The sequence below is a fragment of the Schistocerca gregaria genome, chromosome 7 (assembly GCF_023897955.1).
Source record: "Schistocerca gregaria isolate iqSchGreg1 chromosome 7, iqSchGreg1.2, whole genome shotgun sequence".
Lineage (NCBI taxonomy): Eukaryota > Metazoa > Arthropoda > Insecta > Orthoptera > Acrididae > Schistocerca > Schistocerca gregaria.
In genome coordinates this window covers 331,333,739-331,356,245 of record NC_064926.1, presented here as the reverse complement: position 1 = coordinate 331,356,245, position 22,507 = coordinate 331,333,739, and the positions used below count along the sequence as shown (strand labels likewise).

General features: G+C 44.2%; 1 protein-coding gene across 1 annotated transcript in view; it reads left to right on the top strand.

Annotated features, from left to right (window-relative positions):
- The window catches only part of LOC126281516 (nose resistant to fluoxetine protein 6-like), a 281,119-nt gene extending 260,082 nt beyond the window's left edge, over nt 1–21,037 (top strand). Inside the window, exons 13-14 of the mRNA XM_049980555.1 lie at nt 4,496–4,604; nt 19,887–21,037. Coding sequence (XP_049836512.1) covers nt 4,496–4,604; nt 19,887–20,299 — 522 coding nt within the window. The 3' untranslated portion in view covers nt 20,300–21,037. The remainder of the gene's footprint in view (nt 1–4,495; nt 4,605–19,886) is intronic.
- Nucleotides 21,038–22,507: the final 1,470 nt, after the last annotated feature.

Genomic DNA, 22,507 nt, shown 5'->3' with positions numbered 1-22,507 from the left:
TGGAGCTGAGTCTACGACCAGTCTGGTACCAGCTCAGACACACAAGAGAAGTCGAAACAATTTTTCGTCTATCAGGCATCGTTTTAGTTACAGTATTGAGTGAAATTCAAGGTTTTTATAACAGCTGCATGGTCAAAGCAAAAGCTACTGGCGACAGAAAAGCGCGTGTCACGTACACAGCTGGCACTCTCTGTTCCCGTTGCGCTGGGTCGCAAGAGGCGTACAAAAAAACTCTGGGCCCCGGCAGCAGGCCAGGACGCATCAGCCTCCACTTCTGTTCCCTTCAGCCTCGCCCTTCTCTTCCTCACATGTGGTCGTAGCGGATGAAGCTTACTTCCCGCACAGAAAAATTTGCTACTTTCGAATCTCCCCCCCCCCCCCCACATTAACATGAACTCTGAACACAACGTTTTGGTCAACCATGTTGAAAGGAGACTCCTGACTTGAGGGAAGAAACCGAGTCCATATTTACATGAATTAGATGAAAAATAAAAGTTTCTTATTAATTTTACTGCTGAGATGTTACTGAAAGAAATTAGTGACTAAACTTCAAGCGGTAAGGACAATTGTGACAGTTAATCAAGTAAAAGGAAATTGGTTCTTCATTATTGACATAACAAGGGAAAGAGACACGCTATCTAAAAATCTTTTAAAAGGCAAGATCGCAATTACATAAATGATTACCAGTCTCCCCTGATTATCCAGTTATCTTCAGTTCTGAAATGACAGCAAAAAACTGCGCTATGAAGAGGTACTAAAAGCAATTAATTAAAACTTCGACGCAATAAACGAAGGTTAATTACATTTTGAGGTGCGTAATGTATGTTCGGAAAATAAGACAAAGCCGCCATGTCTGCATCACAGCCATATCTCATGTAAGAGACGGAACACAATAAAATAATGGTTTATACCATGTGAGTAAAACAATAGGTGTGCATGACCTACAAAGAATAAACAATGATGTCAATACAAGATAGAGTACAAAATGGAATTACCCAAGCAAGAATACCTGAAGTACAAATCCACCTTGCAAACCATCATTTGTAATCACGTGATTAATGTGTGAAGGTTTCCGAAGTGATTGTGGCCACACAACGGGAGTTAACAGACTCTGAACGCAGAATGGTGTTGGAGCTAGACGCATGGGACATTCCATTTCAGGAATCGTTAGAGAATTCAATATTCCGAGTTTCACGGTGTCCAGAGTGTGCCGAGAATACCACACTTCAGGCATCATCTCTCACCGCGAACAACGCAGTCGACGAAGGCTTGCAATTAACGGCCGAGAGTAGCGGCGTTTGTGTAGAGTTGTCAGTGCTAACAGACAAGCAACAGTGAGTGAAATAACCACACAAATCAATGTGGGACGTACGAGGAACGTATCCGTTAGGAGAGTGCGGCGTTAATGGGCTATGGCAGCAGACGACCGACGCGGTTGCCTTCGAGAAAAGCACGACATCGCTCGTGACCTGGGCTCGTGACCATATCGGTTGGACCCCACACAACTGGAAAACTGTGTCCTGGTCACAAGAGACCCGGTTTCAGTTGGTAAGAGCCGAGCTCAGCGCAGACCCAGCCATTGACCCAAGCTATTAACAAGGAACTGTGCAAGCTGGTGGTAGCCCCATTATGGTGTGGGCTGAGTTTACATGGAATGGACTGGCTCCTCTGGTCGAATTGAGCCTATTATTGAATGGAAATGGTTATGTTCGGGTGCTTGGAAGCAATTTGCAACCATTCATGAACTTCATGTTCCTGAACAACGATGTCATGCCACGGGGCCACAATTGTTCGCAAATAGTTCGACGAACATTCTGGACAATCCTAACGAATGATTTGGCCGCCGTGATAGTCGGACAAGAATCTCGTCAGTTATTTATGGAACATAATCGAGACGAAAGTTTGTGCATAAAATCCCGCACCGACAACACCTTCGCAATTATGGCCAGTTATAAAGGCGGCGTAGCTCATTATTTTTGCGGGGGATTTCCAACGATTTTTTTGAGTCCATACCACGTCGCGTTGCTGCACGACACTGGAAAGAAGGAGATCCGACGCGATATTAGGAGGTATTCAATGACTTTGTCACCTCAGACTAAACTTAAGCTCTTGGAAATTTTTCTGGAGGTATTTCTCTGGATGCTATCCTTGTACGGAACTGAAACATTGGCCATTCAGACAAGTAGAGAATAGAAACTTTTAAAATGTGACGCTACAGAAAAATCCTAAAGATTAGATGGGTAGATCGTGTTATTACCGAGAAAATACTGAACCGAAATGGAGAAAAATGAAATTTATGTCGTAACTTGACTGAAAGAAGATATCAGTTGGTAGGGCTCATCCTGTGACAGGAAGAAATCATCAGTTTGGGAATAGATGGAAGTATGCTTGTAAATCTTTAGGTTGTAGATCAAAGGATGAATACGGCAGCAGCTTCAGATGGATGTAGGCTGGTACAGTTATGGAGAGCCTTCTAAGGATACAACAGCGTGGAGACCTGCATCAAACCAACTTTCGGATTGAAGACCACAGTGACAGCAACAACAACAACGACAACAGCATATCGCTTGAGGAATTTTTTCAAATTACTAGTCATTTAAAAGACGGTGCTAGTGGGGAGTGAATTTTTGTATCTTTTTTGTGGGCACATGAATACAAAAATTACAGAGGGGTATTTCGAAACGACAAACAACCAGAAATTAAGTTACGGAAATAAATGTTTTATATGACAGCAACAAGTGTATTTGCAGTTATCTAGATATAAAAATAACTATTCATCGTGTTTGCTTAATAGTCATACACCATTCAAAGCCGTTAAATTATTATTTCATTTGAATTTTCCTTTAAGGTGCTGCTGTGATTATAAGAATTATTCTTGTAGTTACAACAACACATGGAAGATGCGTATAAAATGTTGAAATGTCCCCTTAGAAAAAATTAAAAATGACAGTGCTGGAAAACCTATTACGTTATTTGATTTTTCAATCAGCAGAGCAAAACTGAACGTACTCAGACAGTTCTCTCTTTACTTATTCTGTTCGTCACTAAACTGACACACAATATTTTTAACGCAACGCATTCTAACTTTCGATCATCCATACCAAAGAATGGCCTTGACTAACAATAACATATGCCTTTCATGAATCACTTACCTCACAAAAATCTTCGTTACTCGAACTACTGCAATACAGTGAGCGCCAATACTGCCAGCTAAATAGAAGATTCTAACTACTGAACGGACTAACTACTGATAGGCATAGTTATCAAATGAAAGATTTTGATAGAGAACATACAATGTATTTACCTGAATAATGTTCAAAAGTCATCATGTTACAAAAAGGTACGGCCAAAGTTCCAGGAAACATTCCTCACACGCAAATAAAGAAAAGATGTTATGTGGACATGTGTCCGGAAACGCTTAATTTCCATGTTAGAGCTCATTTTAGTTTCGTCAGTATGTACTGTATTTCCTCGATTCACCGCCATGATTTCATACGAGATTCTCTACCTGTGCTGCTAGGACATGTGCCTTTACAAGTACGACACAACATGTGGTTCATGCACGATGGATCTCCTGCACATTTCAGTCGAAGTGTTCGTACGTTTCTCAACAACAGATTCGGTGACCGATGGATTGGTAGAGGGGGACCAATTCCATGGCCTCCACGCTCTCCTGACATCAACCCTCTTGATTTTCATTTGTGGAGGATTTGAAAGCTCTTGTCTACGCAACCCCGGTACCAAATGTAGAGACTCTTCGTGCTCGTATTGTGGACGGCTGTGATACAATACGCCATTCTCCAGGGCTGCATCAGGGATTCCATGCGAAGGAGGGTGGATGCATGTATCCTCGCTAACGGAGGACGTTTTGAACATTTCCTGTAACAAAGTGTTTGAAGTCACGCTGGTACGTTCTGTTGCTGTGTTTTTCCATTCCATGATTAATGTAATTTGAAGAGAAGTAATAAAATGAGCTCTAACATGGAAAGTAAGCGTTTCCGGACACATGTCTACATAATTCTTTGTGTGTGAGGAATGTTTCCTGAAAGTTTGGCCGTATCTTTGTGTAACACCGTAACACCATATATATATTACCTCCATCTTTACAAATTTCCTTTTTTCTGGCGGACACACGTCCAGATCGTCCGCTTATAGTAACCTCTCAAAACTCCGGCGTCTCTCTCTTCACTTCCACCACTTCTGGCGGTTCACCTCCAACTGCCCAACGTTACGCGCTGTTCACATCCAACTGCCCAACAGTACAATAGCGAATATTCCAACAATGCCAACTAGCCACAGACTGCACACAGCACAGTCAGTGATTTTCATACAGAGCGCTACGTGACGTTACCAGCATAAAAACTAGAACAACCTACTTAAAATGTGTCACATTAATAGTAAGCCGAAATGTTGCAGTGACGCTGAATTAGACAGGTGCTTAGTGAAGTTGTGGAACTGTACAGCAGAGATTTTAATGCCGTGCTTTGTTTTGCAGATATCGCATTGGTTCTCTGACATAATGGAGGCCTACTTCTGTGCTCTGGTGCTCTGTCTCATGGTGGAGCTGCCAACCTCAGCACTGTGCAACGTGCTCCTGCCACAGGGTAAATATCTCTTCCAGAATGAAATTTACAGTGGGGTGTACGCTGATATGAAAGTTCCTGGCAGATTAAAACTGTGTGCCGGACCGAGACTCGTACTCGGGACGTTTGGCTTTCGCAAGTTCTGCAAGTTTTGCAGGAGAGCTTCTGTGAAGGTAGGAAGGTGGGAGACGAGGTACTGGCAGAAGTAAGGCTGCGAGGACGAGTCCTGAATCGGGCTGGGGTAGCTCAGATGATAGAGCACTTGCCCGCGAAAGGCAAAGGTCCCGAGTTCGAGTATCGGTCCGGCACACAGTTTTAATAAATATCTTTTGCCTACACTGTTGCTTCTTTTTCTTTTTCCCACGCGTCTTTTAAAAACAGAGATGAATTCCTTCATCCACTTCCGTCATTTCCAGAGACTTTATCTTTCCTTAGATGTGACAACTGTTGCTTTCAATAATATTGAGTAAATACTTTTTTTGTATTTTTGTCACCATGCAGTTCTTATCCTCTACTGATTCCTATAGTACCTACCAAATTAAACAAAAAATAATTTATCCAGTCACAGGGGCTCTAATGTTTTTAAAACTTAAAAATTAATTTTAGTTTAACTATGTGGTCGGATACCATACATACCGCCTCGAGTTGTCAGTCAATCTAAGGGGGGAAGGCATGTGCGCCATCTGTGTGTGAATCGTGTAAACTATACTCTATGTGCTATCGTAGTTTAACTGTCTTGTGTTTTTCTTAGGTGAAGACTTCGGATATGCCCAACATTTGTCTAAAAGACCTTGGAAAACCGCTTAAAAACCACACGCAGAATGGCCGGTGTACCTGCATCCACCGCACGGTTTCCATTCGGATCTGTGTCGCCACCCTGTCTTGCAAGCTAGCACGATACCCTCTAAGCTATACGAGCGGGTCTAAATGTCCGATATGCCCGAAAAATTTTGACTCTGCAGCGGAATGTGCACTGTTTCGAAACTTCCTGGAAGATTAAAACTGTATGCCGAATCGAGACTCGAACTAGAAACCTTGCCTTATGCGTGCAACTCTTAATGACTGCTCTCACGACCCGACCCGAAATTTTCACTCTCGAAACAATTTCCTAGGCTGTTTCTCCGCCATATTCTTCCTTCCATTAGTGTTAGCTCCCCTCGAGGTCTGATGAAGAACTTCAGTGAAGCTTGTAAAGAAACAGAAAGGTATGTCTGTTGAGCTTGCACTGCACAGATTTGTACCCAGTACAACAGTTCATAATGGGAGGGAATCTCCATGGTATACAGTCAAGTAAAGGAACGTGTAAGGAACAGAGATTACTGCGTAACAAAGCGTAGGGCTATACAGGGTGGCCCATTGATCGTCACCGGGCCAAACATCTCACGAAATAAGCGTCAAACGAAAAAACTACAAAGAATGAAACTTGTCTAGCTTGAAGGGGGAAACCAGATGGCGATGTGGTTGGCCCACTAGATGGCGCTGCCATAGGTCAAACGGATATCAACTGCGTGTTTTTTTTTTAAATAGGAACCTCCATTTTTATGACAAATTCGTGTAGTACGTAAAGAAATATGAATGTTTTAGTTGGACCACTTTTTTCGCTTTGTGATGGATGGCGCTGTAATAGTCACAAACATACAGGTAGGTTTCTAAAATTAAAATATAGAACTTAGGTACGTTTGAATATTTTATTTCGGTTGTTCCAATGTGATACATGTACCTTTGTGAACTTATCATTTCTGAGAACTCATGCTGTTACAGCGTGATTACCTGTAAATACCAAATTAATGCAATAAATGCTCAAAATGATGTCCATCAACCTCAATGTATTTGGCAATACGTGTAACGACATTCCTCTCAACAGCGAATAGTTCACCTTCCGTAATGCTCGCACATGCACTGACAATGCGCTGACGTATGTTGTCAGACGTTGTCGGTGGATCATGATAGCAAATATCTTTCAACTTTCCCCACAGAAAGACATCCGGAGACGTCAGATCCGGTGAACGTGCGGGCCATGGTATGGTGCTTCGACGACAGATCCACCTGTCATGATCCCTCAGGGGGCTCAGCATTCGTTTGCTGGGTACGGGCTTGGCGAACCCGGGTCCTCGAGCTGTGGACTGGTGTGCGCCGCCAGTCTGCTGATACCGTAAGCTCTGGGCATGCTTCAGCGACCACCGTTTGGCGCAACGGTGGAACGTTGTGTGTCTTAGGGACCGGGGATCTTGGCTTGGTTGCCTGGATCGCGAGGACGGTACATACCTCCATAAAAAACCCTTCGATCCTAAGGTGTGCTGCGCGCCGATAAGATGCATGGCTGTTGAGGTGGAACAGTGGCTAGCGTGCAACCTCTGGGGAACCTGCCGCACCTCAGTTGTACAAGGCTTATCCAGGCATGCGGGGCTCTGTCTGGATGGACGTAAGTTTCCCTAGCTGCTCGTGGAACGACCATGAATACCACGAATTCTTCCTCTTTTCCTTCTCCTAATTTTTCGCTGGCCAATGGGATGGGTGGACCGCTGTTAGGCACTACCGCCCAATCCAACAAGGGGGCTAGGTTAGCCAGTCCTCCTGACTCCGGCGTCAGCAAACGTACAGCAGTTCAGAGTAACAGAGCACATACTGAAAGCCAGACTGTGTTTTTAATTATAAAAAGGAAAGAGGGTTCCTTTGAAAAGGTTTCGCCATTCTATATCCAAAAGGGTCTAGAAGGAATAGCTGGAACTTTAAAATCAGTGAAGCGTTTACGGAATGGGACACTGCTTGTTGAAACATCAACTGCTCAGCAAGCAGTTAACCTTCAAACAGCTAAAAGCTTGTGGGAATACACTATCGATACAGAGCTTCACAGCACCCTGAACTCCAGTAAGGGTGTTGTTACCTGTAGGGATCTCGTGGACAGTCCTGTAGAAGAATTAAAGAGTGAGTGGGCTCAGGAGGGAATTGTTGACGTTCAGAACATCATGAAAAGGGTGGATGGGAACCTGGTGAAATCAGACTCCTTCATTCTTACTTTCAATACCCCCAAACTCCCAGAACACTTCAAGGCAGGATTTCTTCGACTAAACGTCCGGTCTTATGTCCCAAACCCAACGCGCTGTTTCAAGTGCCAGCGTTTTGGGCATACAACTCTAGGGTGTAAGGGAGAAGCGATGTGTGGCAACTGTAGTAAGGCTACCCATGACGGAATTGACTGTTCGTCGCCTGTTAGATGTATAAACTGTTCTGAAAGCCACCCTGTTTGGAGTAGGGACTGTAGAATCTTCCTAGAGGAACGTAAAATACAAGAAATAAAAACAACTAAGCGTATCCCCTACAGTGAAGCCAAAAAGATCTTTAAGGTCAGGCAGCCCCCCACATTCGTTACGTCCTTTGCTTCCACTCTTCAGAAGCCACCTCTGAAGGTTGATGCATCTACACAGACGGAGGTTGTTAGTGTTGGCACGAACACGTGCACATGTCAATGCACTTGCAAGGCAGCAACTGTATCAGAGCCTGTAGCCTCTCCTAGAACAGCAGAGAAAGGTACAGTAGCTAACACTGAAGAGCCCCAGGCATCTCCGAGTGCTGAGGCTGTTCCAAATCCCAGCATGGTCATAAACACCCCAGCTCCGGTTCCAGCAAAGCCCTCTAAACGAAGGAAAGCACATGTGAAGCAGCACCAACAGATTAAATCGGCTGGTAAACCCTCGGATCATGTTAATGTGGTCCCGCTAGACGCTTCATCAGACTCTTCCCCAGAGCTGATGGAGTCTGAGAATATGGAGCAATCATCTCGTCCCAAGACTGAGCCTCCACCCGCTGCAGTCTCCCCACCTCGGCGGAAAGAGAGGCAGAAAACACAACCACCGTGATGGCTCCCATACTACAATGGAACCTGCAAGGGTTCAGGACACATGTGGAGGAACTACGTCTATTGATTCAGGATAGACCTATGTGTGTATGTCTGCAAGAGACAAATACAGTGAAACATACACCCCAGAGCTACGTGGTTATGTCCTCCACAAAAAGGACGACCTGAGTGGACAGAGAGCTCGAGGAGGAGTAGGTATCTTCGTCAACACCGACTACCACTGCTCGCCTCTCTCCCTCACGACGGATTTACAGACAGTTGCAATATTAGTACATGTGCGCCATATGCTAACAGTATGTTCGCTTTACCTGCCCCCACATGATGTGCTTGACGAAGAGGCTCTCAGTGATCTTCTTACACAGCTCTCCCACCCCTTCATCCTCTGTGGTGATTTTAATGCACACAATATGCTTTGGGGCTCTGTGAGTACTTGCCCCAGGGATAGAGCAATTGAGAGGCTTCTTCTGTCTACCAGTGCCTATTTGCTAAATACAGGTCAAAGCACGCATTTTTGCATTGCAACTGGGTCGTTCTCTGCCATTGATCTATCACTTTGCTCTCCAGCCATCGCCCACACTGCTGCATGGGAAGTGGTTGATGACTTACACGGCAGCGATCACTTTCCCATCCGGATTCACCTGCCACATGCAGTGGAACCAGAAAGGAAACCGCCTCGATGGGTGCTCGGTAGAGCCAACTGGGCACTGTATAGTCAACTCGCCCAGTTTGAACATCGGGTCAGTGTCCAGGAATGGGTGGATCATATTACTGAAGTGATTCACCGCGCCAGTGAAGGGTCCATCCCACAGTCCACGGGACAACCGAAGCGGCAGCCTGTCCCTTGGTGGAGCGACGAATGCCGCTGTGCAATCAGGGCTAGGCGGGCAGCTCTGCGTAGGTTCAAATGCTGGCGAACTGTAGAGAACCTTGCAGCTTTTCGGGTGGCGAGGGCAAAGTGTCGTCGGATTATACGAGAGACCAAGAAGAGGTCGTGGCAGCAGTTCCTTAACACCATTAATCGTTCTACACGAAGTTCCATTGTATGGGAGACCATCAGGAGAATTTCTGAGAGAGGTGGGAGGTGCCCTATGGGTGCTATAATGTGGAATGGTACTCTCCAAACGACCCCAAAAGATATTGCCCAGTCTATGGCGGCTCATTTTGCAGCTATTACTGCAACCGCCAGTCAGAATCCAGCTTTCCAGCCGCACAGAGTGGCTGCTGAGAGGAGCAGTTTTGACTTCCGCTCACCCAATACAGAAGAGTACAACTGCCCGTTTTCCATGTGGGAACTGGATTCTGCATTGTGTGGGGCTCGTGATAAATCCCCTGGTCAGGATAGAATCCACTATAGCATGCTGCGGCACCTCACTGGGAGAAATAAAGAAATCCTCCTCCGACTTTTTAATCTAGTTTGGATGTCCGGTCACTTCCCCGACTCGTGGCGTGAAGCAATTTTAATTCCTCTTTCAAAACCTGGGATAGACCGCACGTGCCCGGGTAGTTACCGTAGTGTTGCCCTCACTAGCTGCGGGGGAAAGACCTTGGAGCGGATGGTCAACCGCCGCCTTGTCTGGATGTTAGAATCCAGACAACTCCTTAGTTGCTTTCAATGTGGGTTCAGGAGGTATCGCTCCACCTCTGATAACCTTTCCCTCCTGGAGGCGGCCATACAACAGGCTTTCCTGCGCCAGCATCACCTTTTGGGAATATTTTTTGACATTGAAAAGGCATACGACACTACTTGAAGGCATCTTATCATCAGGCAGCTCCACGAATGGGGTTTTCGTGGATGTCTTCCCAATTTTATTCGGTCCTTCCTGTCGCCACGTTATTTTCGGTACCGAGTCGGAGACGTACTGTCTAGTCGCTTTGAACAAGAGAACGGTGTCCCTCAAGGTAGTGTTTTAAGTGTGACGGTCTTTGCTATTGCTATTAATAGTATTACGTCTGTTGTGAAAAGTCCTGTGCAGTGTTCCTTGTTTGTGGACGATTTCTCTGTATTTTGCTCTTCTTCCAGCCTTGCAACGACGACTCGTCAGTTGCAACTCACTCTCCGACGTTTGGATGACTGGGCACAAAAGAGTGGTTTTCAGTTTTCAACTGATAAGTCGGTGTGTGTTCTTTTTAACCGTTCTCGTTCCATTTTTGACTTGCCTGAGTTGAGGATGAGGGACACCGTTCTGAAATTTAGAGACACGGTGAAATTTCTGGGCCTCACTTTTGATTCTAAGCTTACGTGGCTGCCACACATTAAGGAACTGAAACAACGGCCTCTTAAGGCGCTGCCTATTTTAAAATGTCTTAGTCACCTCACATGGGGCGCAGACAGGTCTTGTCTGCTCCGGTTTTACAGAGCCTTCGTGCGGTCCCTGCTTGATTATGGATGCACGGTGTATGGGTCTGCAAGACCCACTTATTTGAAGCTGTTGGATGTGGTGCACCATGAGGGGATTCGGCTGGCCACTGCGGCGTTCAGAAAGAGCCCCATACCGAGCCTCTGTGCAGAGGCAGGTGAACCGCCACTTCACCTCCGGCGGCGTCTACTAATTGTGCGCCAGGCCTATCAAACATTATCCACACCATACACGCCTGCATACCTCACTGTTGCTCAGCCTCCACTGGAAAGGCTTTTTCGCAACCGGCAACGAGCAACAAGGCCCTATGGGATTCGTGCAAAGGTTTGCATTTTAGAGATGGGTGTGGCCGATTTTAATGTTTCATGTCGAGGTTGGAGCAGATACCCACCTTGGCTCCTCCAGAGGCCCAGACTGATTTTAGATTTGGCAAATTTTAAGAAAGACAGTACATCAGATTTTACTTTCAAATCTTTATTTTTTAACATTTTAGATAGGCATCATGATTTTACAGTAGTATACACTGATGGATCCCAACAGGGGGATTTTCTTGGCTGCTCAGTAGTGTTCCCCGAACGTCTCATCAGGATTCGCCTTCCCCAGGAATACACTGTTTTTTCCGCGGAACTTCACGCGATCCTGAAGGCATTGGAGCAGATACGGTGTACTCAGGGCAACAACTTTCTAATTTGCTCTGACGCAATGAGCGCATTACAGTCACTGCAGAACCTGTACCCAGCGGAAAAGTTGGAACAGCTGATTTACGACCTATTGTACATCCTCCAACGACAGGGCGAGCAAGTGTCCTTTTGCTGGGTGCCAGGGCATGTGGGCATACGGGGAAATGAACAAGCTGATAGAGCTGCCAAGGACGCCTGCAGATTACCGGAGGTGACACAATGTTCTATTCCTTTGCAAGATATTGTTTCTGTGCTGCGGCGGAAGTGTATGCAATTGTGGGAGGAGGAATGGCTGGCGGTGAGGGAAAATAAGCTGCGATCGGTGAAACCCACCATCCAGCCGTGGTGTTCCTCCTGCCGGTCACCTAGGCGTGACGAAGTGACCCTTACAAGTCTTCGCATAGGGCACTGTCCCCTTACGCATGCCTTCTTACTACGGCGAGAGGAACCCCCGCTGTGTGATGCCTGTGGCGTACGAATCACTGTACGCCACATTTTAGTTGAGTGTGATTTATATCGTTCTGTCAGGGCGGAAGTTAATATTAGTAGGGATCTGCCCTCGATTCTAGCAGATGACGAGGCGAGTGTCAAGAAAGTTTTAAGGTACTGTGATGCTTCTGGGCTTCAGCCAAAAATTTTAGGTTGGAATTTTTAGTGTGTTGTCGAGTGGCTTACCATTCCTTTTTATACTTGTAATAGGCCAGTTCCAAACATGTGCTATGTGTTTCATTTTAACCCTTTCACCTACGTTCTCTTGCAGTTATCCTCTTTATGTGCTGCATTCCACTTTGCAACTGTTGACGTGCGAACTGCCTATGTAGCCTTTCACTTTTAATTTTAGTCCTATTTTAGCACTTGGTGCATTTTAGTGACACTCGTCGGTTGTTGTTTCCGTTCGGGCGCTAAAGACTACACTGTTGAGCGCCCATATCCACCATATCCATCCATCCATCCATCCACCTGTCATGAAATATGCTATTCAGTACCACTCTCACCGCACGCGAGCTATGTGCCGGACATCCATCATATTGGAAGTACATCACCAGTCTGTCAGGCAGTGAAACATCTTGTAGTAACATCGGTAGATCATTACGTAGGAAATCAGCATACACTGTACCATTCAGATTGCCATCGATAAAATGGGGGACAATTATCCTTCCTCCCATAATGCCGCACCATACGTTAACTCGCCAAGGTCGTTGATGTTCCACTTGTCGCAGCCATCGTGGATTTTCCTTTGCCCAATAGTGCATATTATGCCGGTTTACGTTACCGCTGTTGGTGAATAACGATTCGTCACTAAATAGAAAGCGTACAAAAAATCTGTGATCGTCCCGTAATTTCTCTTGTGCCCAGTGCCAGAACTGTACCTGACGTTCAAAGTCGTCACCATGCAATTCCTGGTGCACTGAAATATGATACGGGTGCAATCGATGTTGATGCAGCATTCTCAACACCGACGTTTTTGAGATTCCCGATTCTCGCGCACTTTGTCTGCTACTGATGTGCGGATTAACCGTGGCAGCAGCTAAAACACCTACTTGGGCATCATCATTTATTGCAGGTCGTGGTTGACGTTTCACATGTGGCTGAACACTTCCTGTTTCCTTAAATAACGTAACTATCCGGCGAACGTTCCGGACACTTGGATGATGTCGTCCAGGATACCGAGCAGCATACATAGCACACGCCCGTTGGGCATTTTGATCACAATAGCCATACATCAACACGATGTCGACCTTTTCCGCAACTGGTGAACGGTCCATTTTAACACGGGTAATGTATCACGAAGCAAATACCGTCCGCACTGGCGGAATGTTACATGATACCACGTACTTATACGTTTGCGACTATTACAGCACCATCTATCACAAAGCGAAAAAAGTGGTCCAACTAAAACATTCATATTTCTTTGAGTACTACAAGAATACGTAATAAAAATGGGGGTTCCTATATAAACAAATCGCATTTGATATCCGTTTGACCTACGGTAGCGCCATCTAGCGGGCTAACCATAGCGCCATCTGGTTTCCCCCTTCAAGCTAGACAAGTTTTGTTCTTTGTAGTTTTTTTCGTTTGATGCTTATTTCGTGAGATATTTGGCCCGATCACTATCAATGGACCACCCTGTAGAGAGAGAGATGCTGAATGAAATGCATTTGGGTGTCAATAGAACATTGTGTGATGCCTTCAGTGTCTACCGTAACAAACCATTGTCAAGTGATCTTTCAAAGAAGCCAAACAAATATGGAAAGGCTGTTAGTGGCCCCAGAGTTAGTGTCCAGTCCCTAGTGAATGAGACAGGAACTGAAATTGAAGGTAGCTAAGCAAAAGCTGAAAAGTGGAAGGTGGATATGGACTGAGAGAAAGGAATGAAAGAGAAAGCCGCCTGGCAGAATTTTGCACATCGCACATCGCTAACACTTTTTTTAAAAATCATAAAAGAAGGTTACGTGGAGAAGACCTGGAGACACCGGAAGGATTCAAATTGATTACATAATGGTTATACAGAGACTGGGGAACCAGATTTTAAACTGTATGACGTTTCCAGGGGCAGATATGGAATCTGATCACAATTTATTGGTTATGAACTGTGGATTAAAACTGAAGGAACTGGAGAGTGGAGGAAATTAAGGATATGGGACATGGATAATTCGAAAGAATCAGACGTCGCTGAGAGTTTCAAAAGGATCGTTAAGTAAAGGCTAACTAAAACAGGGGAAAGGATACACTAGAAGACGAATGGGAAGAGATGAAATAGTGAAGGCAGCAGAGGATCAGATAGATAAAAAGATAAAGCCAAGTAGAAATCCTTGGATAACGAAAGAGATATTGAATTTAAGTGATGAAAAGAAAAAAATTAAAAATGTAGCGAACGAAGCAGGCGAAGAGAATACAAACGTTTAAAAAATGAGATTGACAGAAAGTGTTGATTGGTTAAGAAGGAAAGGCTAGAGGATAAATATAAGGATTTAGAATTATATTTCGTTAGGGGCAAGATAGATACTACCCTACATGAAAATTAAAGAGGCCTTTGGGGAGAGAGAAGTAGCTGTATGAATATCAAAAGCTCAGATCGAAAACCAATCCTAAGCAAAGAAGGGAAAGCTGAAAGGTGGAAGGAGTTTATAGAGGGTCTGTATAAGGGAGATAAACCTGAAAGCAATATTATAGAACGGGAAGTGGGCGTATGTGAAGATGAGATGGGAGATAAGACACTGCGAGCAGAATTTGAGAGAGCTCTGGAAGATCTAGGTCAAAACAAGACCCCGGGAGTAGATGTTCCGTCAGAATTACTCATAGCGTTGGAAGAGCTAGCCATGACCGAACTCTTCGATCTGGTGAGTAAGATGTATGAGACAAGCGAAATACCCTCAGACTTCAAGAAAAATGTTGTAATTCTAGTTACAGAGAAAGCAGTTGTTGACATCCTTGAATACTACAGTACCATTAGTTTAATATTTTATGGCTGCAAAATGTTAACACAAATTCTTACAGAAGAATGGAAAAACTAGAAGAATCCTGCCCGATTTTCTAAAATCTCACACTATTCACAAGACCGCCTTATCAGATGTATTTCGATATGTTTTACCTGGCAGTGTAAAAAGAAACGGCGCAGGTAATTCTCACCTTTCCGTCGACTCGTCGAAGCCAGCGAACAGTGTTGGTGCGTCGGAGAAGGGTTCTGTGCGAGCACCCGTCCCGCCACCAGCACGGCCTAACTAAGAAGCAATTCTGCATCCTGTTTGAGCAGTTCCTGAATCTGCTCCTGCTGCAGATTTTCTTGCTGCTCCTGGAGGCGAACTGCCGGGTCCATGGTGGCCACAATTTAACGCTATGAAAAAGAAAGGTAGTCCCATCCTCACCGCCACTTTTTACCTGTACAAGCATGACAACAGTATGAACCGTTACTGTCGGCACAAAATAGTCCTATACTAGCTTACGGTCTCTCTATTAAAAGCCGGGGAAGCTCGACCTGGAAAAAGGGAACGAAACTCGATGTGCGAGTCAATCTACGGATGAGCAGAGAAAAAAAATGGTTCAAATCGCTCTGAGCACTATGGGATTTAACATCTGTGGTCATCAGTCCCCTAGAACTTAGAACTACTTAAACCTAACTAACCTAAGGGCATCACACACATCAATGCCCGAGGCAGGATTCGAACCTGCGACCGTAGCAGTCGCGCGGTTCCGGACTGAGCGCCTAGAACCGCTCGGCCACCGCGGCCGGCGGATGAGCAGAGAGTGGAAACGCAGCGTAGAAATACGAGTAAAAGCACAGAGCAGCGCAGAGTAAATGCCAGGTGTGAGGTAGTTGGTGTCCGAGTTTGAAATGTCAGGCCGGGCCCACTGCTGCAGGCAAGTAAACGACTGGGTCAGTGGCTCTGCCTGTAACACGTTTCGCATTCGCCCTCTGTGGCGGTACTTCACTGATGAGCCAAAACATCATGATCAACTGCTTAACAGCTTGTTTGTCCGGCTTTGGAATGAAATGCATCACTGATGCTGCGTGTCAGAGATCCGACAGTTTGTTGGAAGGTTTGTGGATGTAGGTGGCATTAGATGTCTACGCATAGGTCATCTAATTTGCGTAAATAACAAGCCGCTGATTTGCTTACGCGATGATGGCGCCCGATAGCGACCCAGATGAGTTCCATAGGATTTGCTTCAAGCGAATTTGGTCACCGAGACATCAACGTCTCTTCACTACAATGCTCATTAAACTACTGTAGCACACTTCCTGGCAGATTAAAACTGTGTGCCCGACCGAGATTCGAACTCGGGACCTTTGCCTTTCGCGGGCAAGTGCTCTACCATTTTTTTAAATTTTTTTTTAACCCTCTGACCGAATACGCTGAGATACCGTGCCGGCATCATCTGAGCTACCGAAGCACGACTCATGCCCGGTACTCACAGCTTTACTTCTGCCAGTATCCGTCTCCTACCTTCCAAACTTTACAGAAGCTCTCCTGCGAACCTTGCAGAACTAGCACCCCTGAAAGAAAGGATATTGCGGAGACATGGCTTAGCCACAGCCTGGGGGATGTTTCCAGAATGAGATTTTCACTCTGCAGCGGAGTGTGCGCTGATATGAAACTTCCTGGCAGATTCAAACTGTGTGCCCGACCGAGACTCGAACTCGGGACCTTTGCCTTTCGCGGGTGGAGTCCTAGCCAACATCTTTCTCAATCACATTGAAAACAAAATATTCGAAACAATAGTTAGACCCAAACAATACCGGATAATATATTGGTACCGTTATGTAGATGACATCATATGCCTTATAGATGAAACACCAAGTCGCATCCAACAACTCCACAGTGATATAAACAAAGTACACCCAAAAATAAAATTCACCATAGAAACAGAACATGACAAAAGGCTAAACTTCCTTGACTTCACAATATACAGACACAAAAACCAACACCAATTCTCTATATTCAGGAAAGCGACCACCACTAGCACAACCATTCACAAAGACTCTAATCATCTGATTACACACAAACTAGCCGGCTTTCAATATATGCTACACAGACTAAACAAAACCCCACTCACTGATAACAACTACAAGAATGAATTGCAGACCATCAGACAAATATCAGTGGAGAATGGATATGACACAAACACTATAGATAAACTAAACCACAAAATTAAAGCAAAATTAAAAAGGACACCCAACGTACAAAAACAAAAACAAAAGCCTCAACCTACAAACACACAGAACCCACCAATGAACACACATGAACAGGAAACACCCATAATGACAAACAGATGGTTCACTCTCACCTATAACAACAAAACAGTACACAGAATAGGCAACATACTCAAAAAACAGGGGATAAAAATAGCCTACAGGACAGACAACCCAACACAGAAAAAACTAAGGACAACCAACACAAGCACAGACAAACACAACACATCTGGTATTTCCAATTAACATGCCAGGATTGCAAAGCAGTTTATATAGGACAGACAACCAGAAACTTTAATACCAGATATACACAACACAAAAGAGCATTAAAAAGTAACAGCTGTCATTCCACATTTGCTGATTACCTCATGGACAAGAAACATAACCCAACAAACATCAATACGGATTTGAAAATTCTCAAATGCAGCAACAGCCCCTCACAAAAACTGATAATCGAAGAAAATTACCAGATAAATGAATAAACAGCTCTCTGCAATGGCACTCTGTTCTCTGCCCTCAAAGAATTAACAGACAAAACCAACCTATAGAGATCTTAACCCCCCTCCCCCACACACCACAAAAAAATTCTGAAACCTGAAATCTCTCTCTCTCTCCCTCTCTCTCTCCCTCCCTTTCTCTCTCTGTCTCCTCCTTTTACACACACACACACACACACACACACACACTAAAAAAAAAAAATCTCAGTCACCTCTGAAAGGTTCAAAACAACCGCCAGGAACACCTTCAACTGTTCCACTGTCAGCCATCTTGTTTTTACACCTCCAGCTGTTCCACTGCCAGCCATGTTTTGTTTTTACAGCTGATAAACAGTGAAACAGTGAGTGACAGTGACAGTGGCAGTGGCAACTCAATATTCAGTGTTTGACAGTGATGAAGACGAAAAAAGAGTAAGTGAAACACCATGTAAATACACACACACACACACACACACACACACACACACACACACACACACACACACACATAGAATTAAATAATTTAAGGCATAATGATAACATAGTTCTTCAAATCGTAATTTTGGCTTAAACAATTTATCTACTTTAAGGTATAAGTGGTTGCAGATGACAAACTGTGGAATAAACGGTCACTGTAGAAACACATGAATTCAGAAAAACCACACCATGTGGTAAAAAGGTATGGATTTTCATAATTTGCGTGTTTTTTCAAATATCTATAATTACATTTTTTTAAAAACTAATAGCTACATGTATACAAAACAACAAAGAACGTTCTTTATCTTCAACAGATGGAAAATAAAAGCCCACTGAGGATGCTGCAACTGCAGTGAAACATGTTTGGGTTATAAAACAAAACTGTGTTTTGCTAAAGGCGGACCCTATCCAAAAACATATGTACTGATGATCGCCGTGTTGTGCGTGCACCAGCGTTGCGTTCTTTCGTCAGAGATGCCACTGATCTCCATCTATCTACTTTACAGAACAGACAGGCCTCCGAACCCCACGTTCTGTGGAGAATCGTGGGCGTCCAATCATTTAGCGTCTAGCGGCAGTTTCACTGTCCTGTCTCTTTCCGGAGGAGGTCAGAACAGTAGCACGTGAATATTCGACCAGCTTCGCTGTTTTCGAGACACTCGTTCACAGGCTCTGGGTAGTAATAATCTGCCAGTTGTCAAAGTCGCTTATCTCAATGGATTTGCCCATCTGCAGCCCTTTCTTCGCTGGTGTGATCCCCCGTCCTTGTCTGCTCCGCTTACATACTTTTGTTACCACGTCACGAGCCCGCAACGCCAGCAGGTGGCATCCAACGTCGCTGTGGGCAGTGGTCATAATGTTTTGGCTTAGCAATGTATTCTGCTGTGATAACTGTACCAGCTCATCTGCATCCATCTTGATGTATGCTGTGGGGGAGACTAAGTGGGTATGCAGTTCTTGGCTCTGAGCACTATGGGACTTAACTTCTGAGGTCATCAGTCCCCTAGAACTTAGAACTACTTAAACCTAACTAACCTAAGGACAACACACACATCCATGCCCGAGGCAGGATTCGAACGTGCGACCGTATTGGTCGCGCAGTTCCAGACTGTAGCGCCTAGAACCGCTCGGCCACTCTGGCCGGCTATGCAGTACTTGGTTCACTCATGTTTTATATTAACTATCTCATTTCCTTCGAGATCGCAGTACCATCCTGAGAATCCTTGGTTGCCTGAGTTCTAGCTATGCGATTAGTCCTATACTTGCAAGCTTCGGACTTTCTGCTGTGTATAAGACTTCAGGTCGATCGTTGCCTGACAATGCCTCAATTTTGCAACGACTAATTCATCTTTAGTTTGTATACTAAATTCAGCTCGTTTGTTCCTACATCATTGCTTCCTTTTCTGTCAGGTAAGTTTTTTTCCAGCTATTTAAAACTCTACACCTTGTAAATTTTTCCTCCTTGTAATCTAATACTTCCAGGAGCCGTCTGAACATTCCTCATATACTGCTTCTTTCCGATAGATATCTCTAGACGTCCTTTAGCCCCTTGTACCGTATCTGTTTGTTATCTTGGCATAATTTTTTTAAAAAAGGGTAAAAAACATTAAAAAAGTAGTGCATTACCAACGAAATACGAAGTCCTAAATTCGAGTCCTAGCCTGACACAAAAGTTTGATCAACCAGGAAGTTTCATATAATTATTCTGATTATTGCCATAAAATAATACTGCCTTACAAGTTTCCTTTTCTTTTCATTTTCGCAGGCGCAAGAAGAGAGGGTCAAGAAGCTCCCTCATGGAAGGGGGACGCTATAAATGGAGTGAAAGTGTCTAAGAACGCAGTTGTTGGCAGTGGGATATCACTCGCGCCGTCAGTCGACCTAAACATGTCAGCAACGACCGCTTCCGCCAGCACCAACGGGTCAGTGACCACTCTGTCGATGGATGGCAGAGCTCCAGCGGGCAAATTGTCTACTGTAGTCAACGGATCGCACCGCTCACCACCCGCCACAATGAACGGATTGGCAGCGACGCAGTCTGTGGACAGCACCAGCGGATCGCCTGCAGATGTCAGCGAGCTCGTTACTACACCAACCAGCGAGATCTACGGAGCAGCTGTGTGGCGGCTCACGGCGCCGGATGTCCCCGCAACTACCATCGAAACGTGTCACCTTTAGTGGCGACCCCACTCCGTAACTCTGTCTGCCCCTTTGGAGGCAGGAGACGACGTGGACCAGTTTGTCAACAGTTGACAGTACACAGATACGGTGCGAAACAAGTCACTGTGTCAGCATTGCGCTGGTATACGATGTTGTGTCACATCAGCGTTACCTCCCAAAGATTATGCGAGGCAAAAGTGGCCGCATGTGATAGTACCGACGTTCAGACAACTGTGAATAATATCATTCTTTAGCAGCTCATGAGCCTGTAGGCCGAGTCGATGTAAGTATTCCATTGTGAATGACAGAACAGGAGGACAGTGGAAAGCCGTCATAGATGTTCATAACGGATCATAAGATCCTACCTTGATGCAGACAAACAAAAAACATCTGTGTAACAGTGTAAAGTATCATATGCATTCCATTATGCTTCACAATGGATGCGTGTGTTGTATATTCGAATGAATGTGCCGAGAACGATCAAGTTTCCTCTGGTTAGTTCTGTTAACCTATAGATTGTCGTACATATCTATATGTTACATGATATTACTGAAACACTTTTTTTAACCAAAAAGCGCTCATGTACGAGTATAACATGCATATTCTTACCTAGTCACTTCTACGTTACTCATAGTTCATATGTCTGTCTTATTTAACAGATCTGTTAGAAATAAGGCATTATTTTAATAATACGACAACAAATATTGTACATACATGAAGTATTTATCAGAATAAATGGTGAATTTTTACGAAAAATAATTGCACTTAGTACAATCAAATTACTGTGCAGCCTTTCCACCATGGGGTATTCTCATTTCTTCATACGTCTTCGTAATTTGCAAGTCAAATTGCAACTTACTGTTCTTCTCACCATAATTCAAAACACATTGTGTGTCCACAGTATAAATATATACCTACTGCTGTTTGCTCAAAAGATGACTAATATATGTAACACCCTACAGAATTTCCTTTAGTTAGTACTGCAAATTTTAATTCCTAGGAAAGCTACTTCATAGTCGATGAAACAATGATGTACCATAACTCAACAGTGATTAGAGCCAGGAGAAGAAACTGGGAGGACATGGTAGTGGTGGATAGGTACCGAGTTGGGGGAGGTTATGTGAAATTGTAATTTACCGTGCTTCTCACCATAATTCAAAAGACATTGTGTGTCCAAAGTATGAATACACCTATTGCTGTTTGCTCAAAAGATGCCATTAATATAGGTAACACCCTATAGGATTTCCTTTAGATTCTACTACAAATTTTAATTCCTGGAAAAGCTACTTCGCAGTCCATGAAACAATGATGTACCATAACTCAACAGTGATTAGAGCCAGGAGAAGGAATTGTGAGGACATTGTAGTGGTGGATAGGTACTGAGTTGTGGGAGGGGGAGTAGGGGTGGAGTAGTCAATGGATGATGTATGTAGGGACGTGGTCTTGTATCTGTATTAAACGCTATTCTGTTACCGGCACTAGTTGCAGCATACGGGCAACAGAAATATGATTTTCAACATTTCGCGTCATTTTTGACCGAATTTAAAAAGTTTAATTGCTGTCATAATCTACTCATTAAGATGTATGATCTTATGTTAAAAGCTTAACAAAATAAGACAAGCATTACAATTAGAAACCGAATGTTTTTCTTGAGTCAGCGTTACTGACGGCGCACGAATACCGTCCGGTATTTGAGAATGAGAACACTTAATGGCTTCCAACAAAGTTCACACAAAAGTTTCAAACCCTTACGAAACTTTATCTCGCTGACATCTCCCACAGAATGACGAAAGGAAACATTTTATCGCTTAAAATATTTTTGCTGTACATGCAGTTGAACTTCAGCATGAGGCATGGCATTTAATTTATTACAGCTTTACCTCATTCGCAAAACACTTTGCATCCATATCTACATACATCACTCAATGTACCTGCAGAGTTACATCACTGTACGATACATAGCTCAGGAGATATGACGACCTAAACAAACGCTGAGATTCGTGAAAACTAGCTTTTGCTTAAAATGGAGCTCAGATTACCCACGTTTTATTCATACAGTGTTTTATAATGAGAGCACTAAGGTACTTCTAACAAAGCAGAAGCATAATTTCAAAACTTTTCTAAACCTTTTCTCGTTTACATGCTTAAAGGCAAATATTTAACACATTCGTAAAGTAATCAGACGTTTGCAGCTACCTTATACATGGATGTTCGATTCCTTAAAGA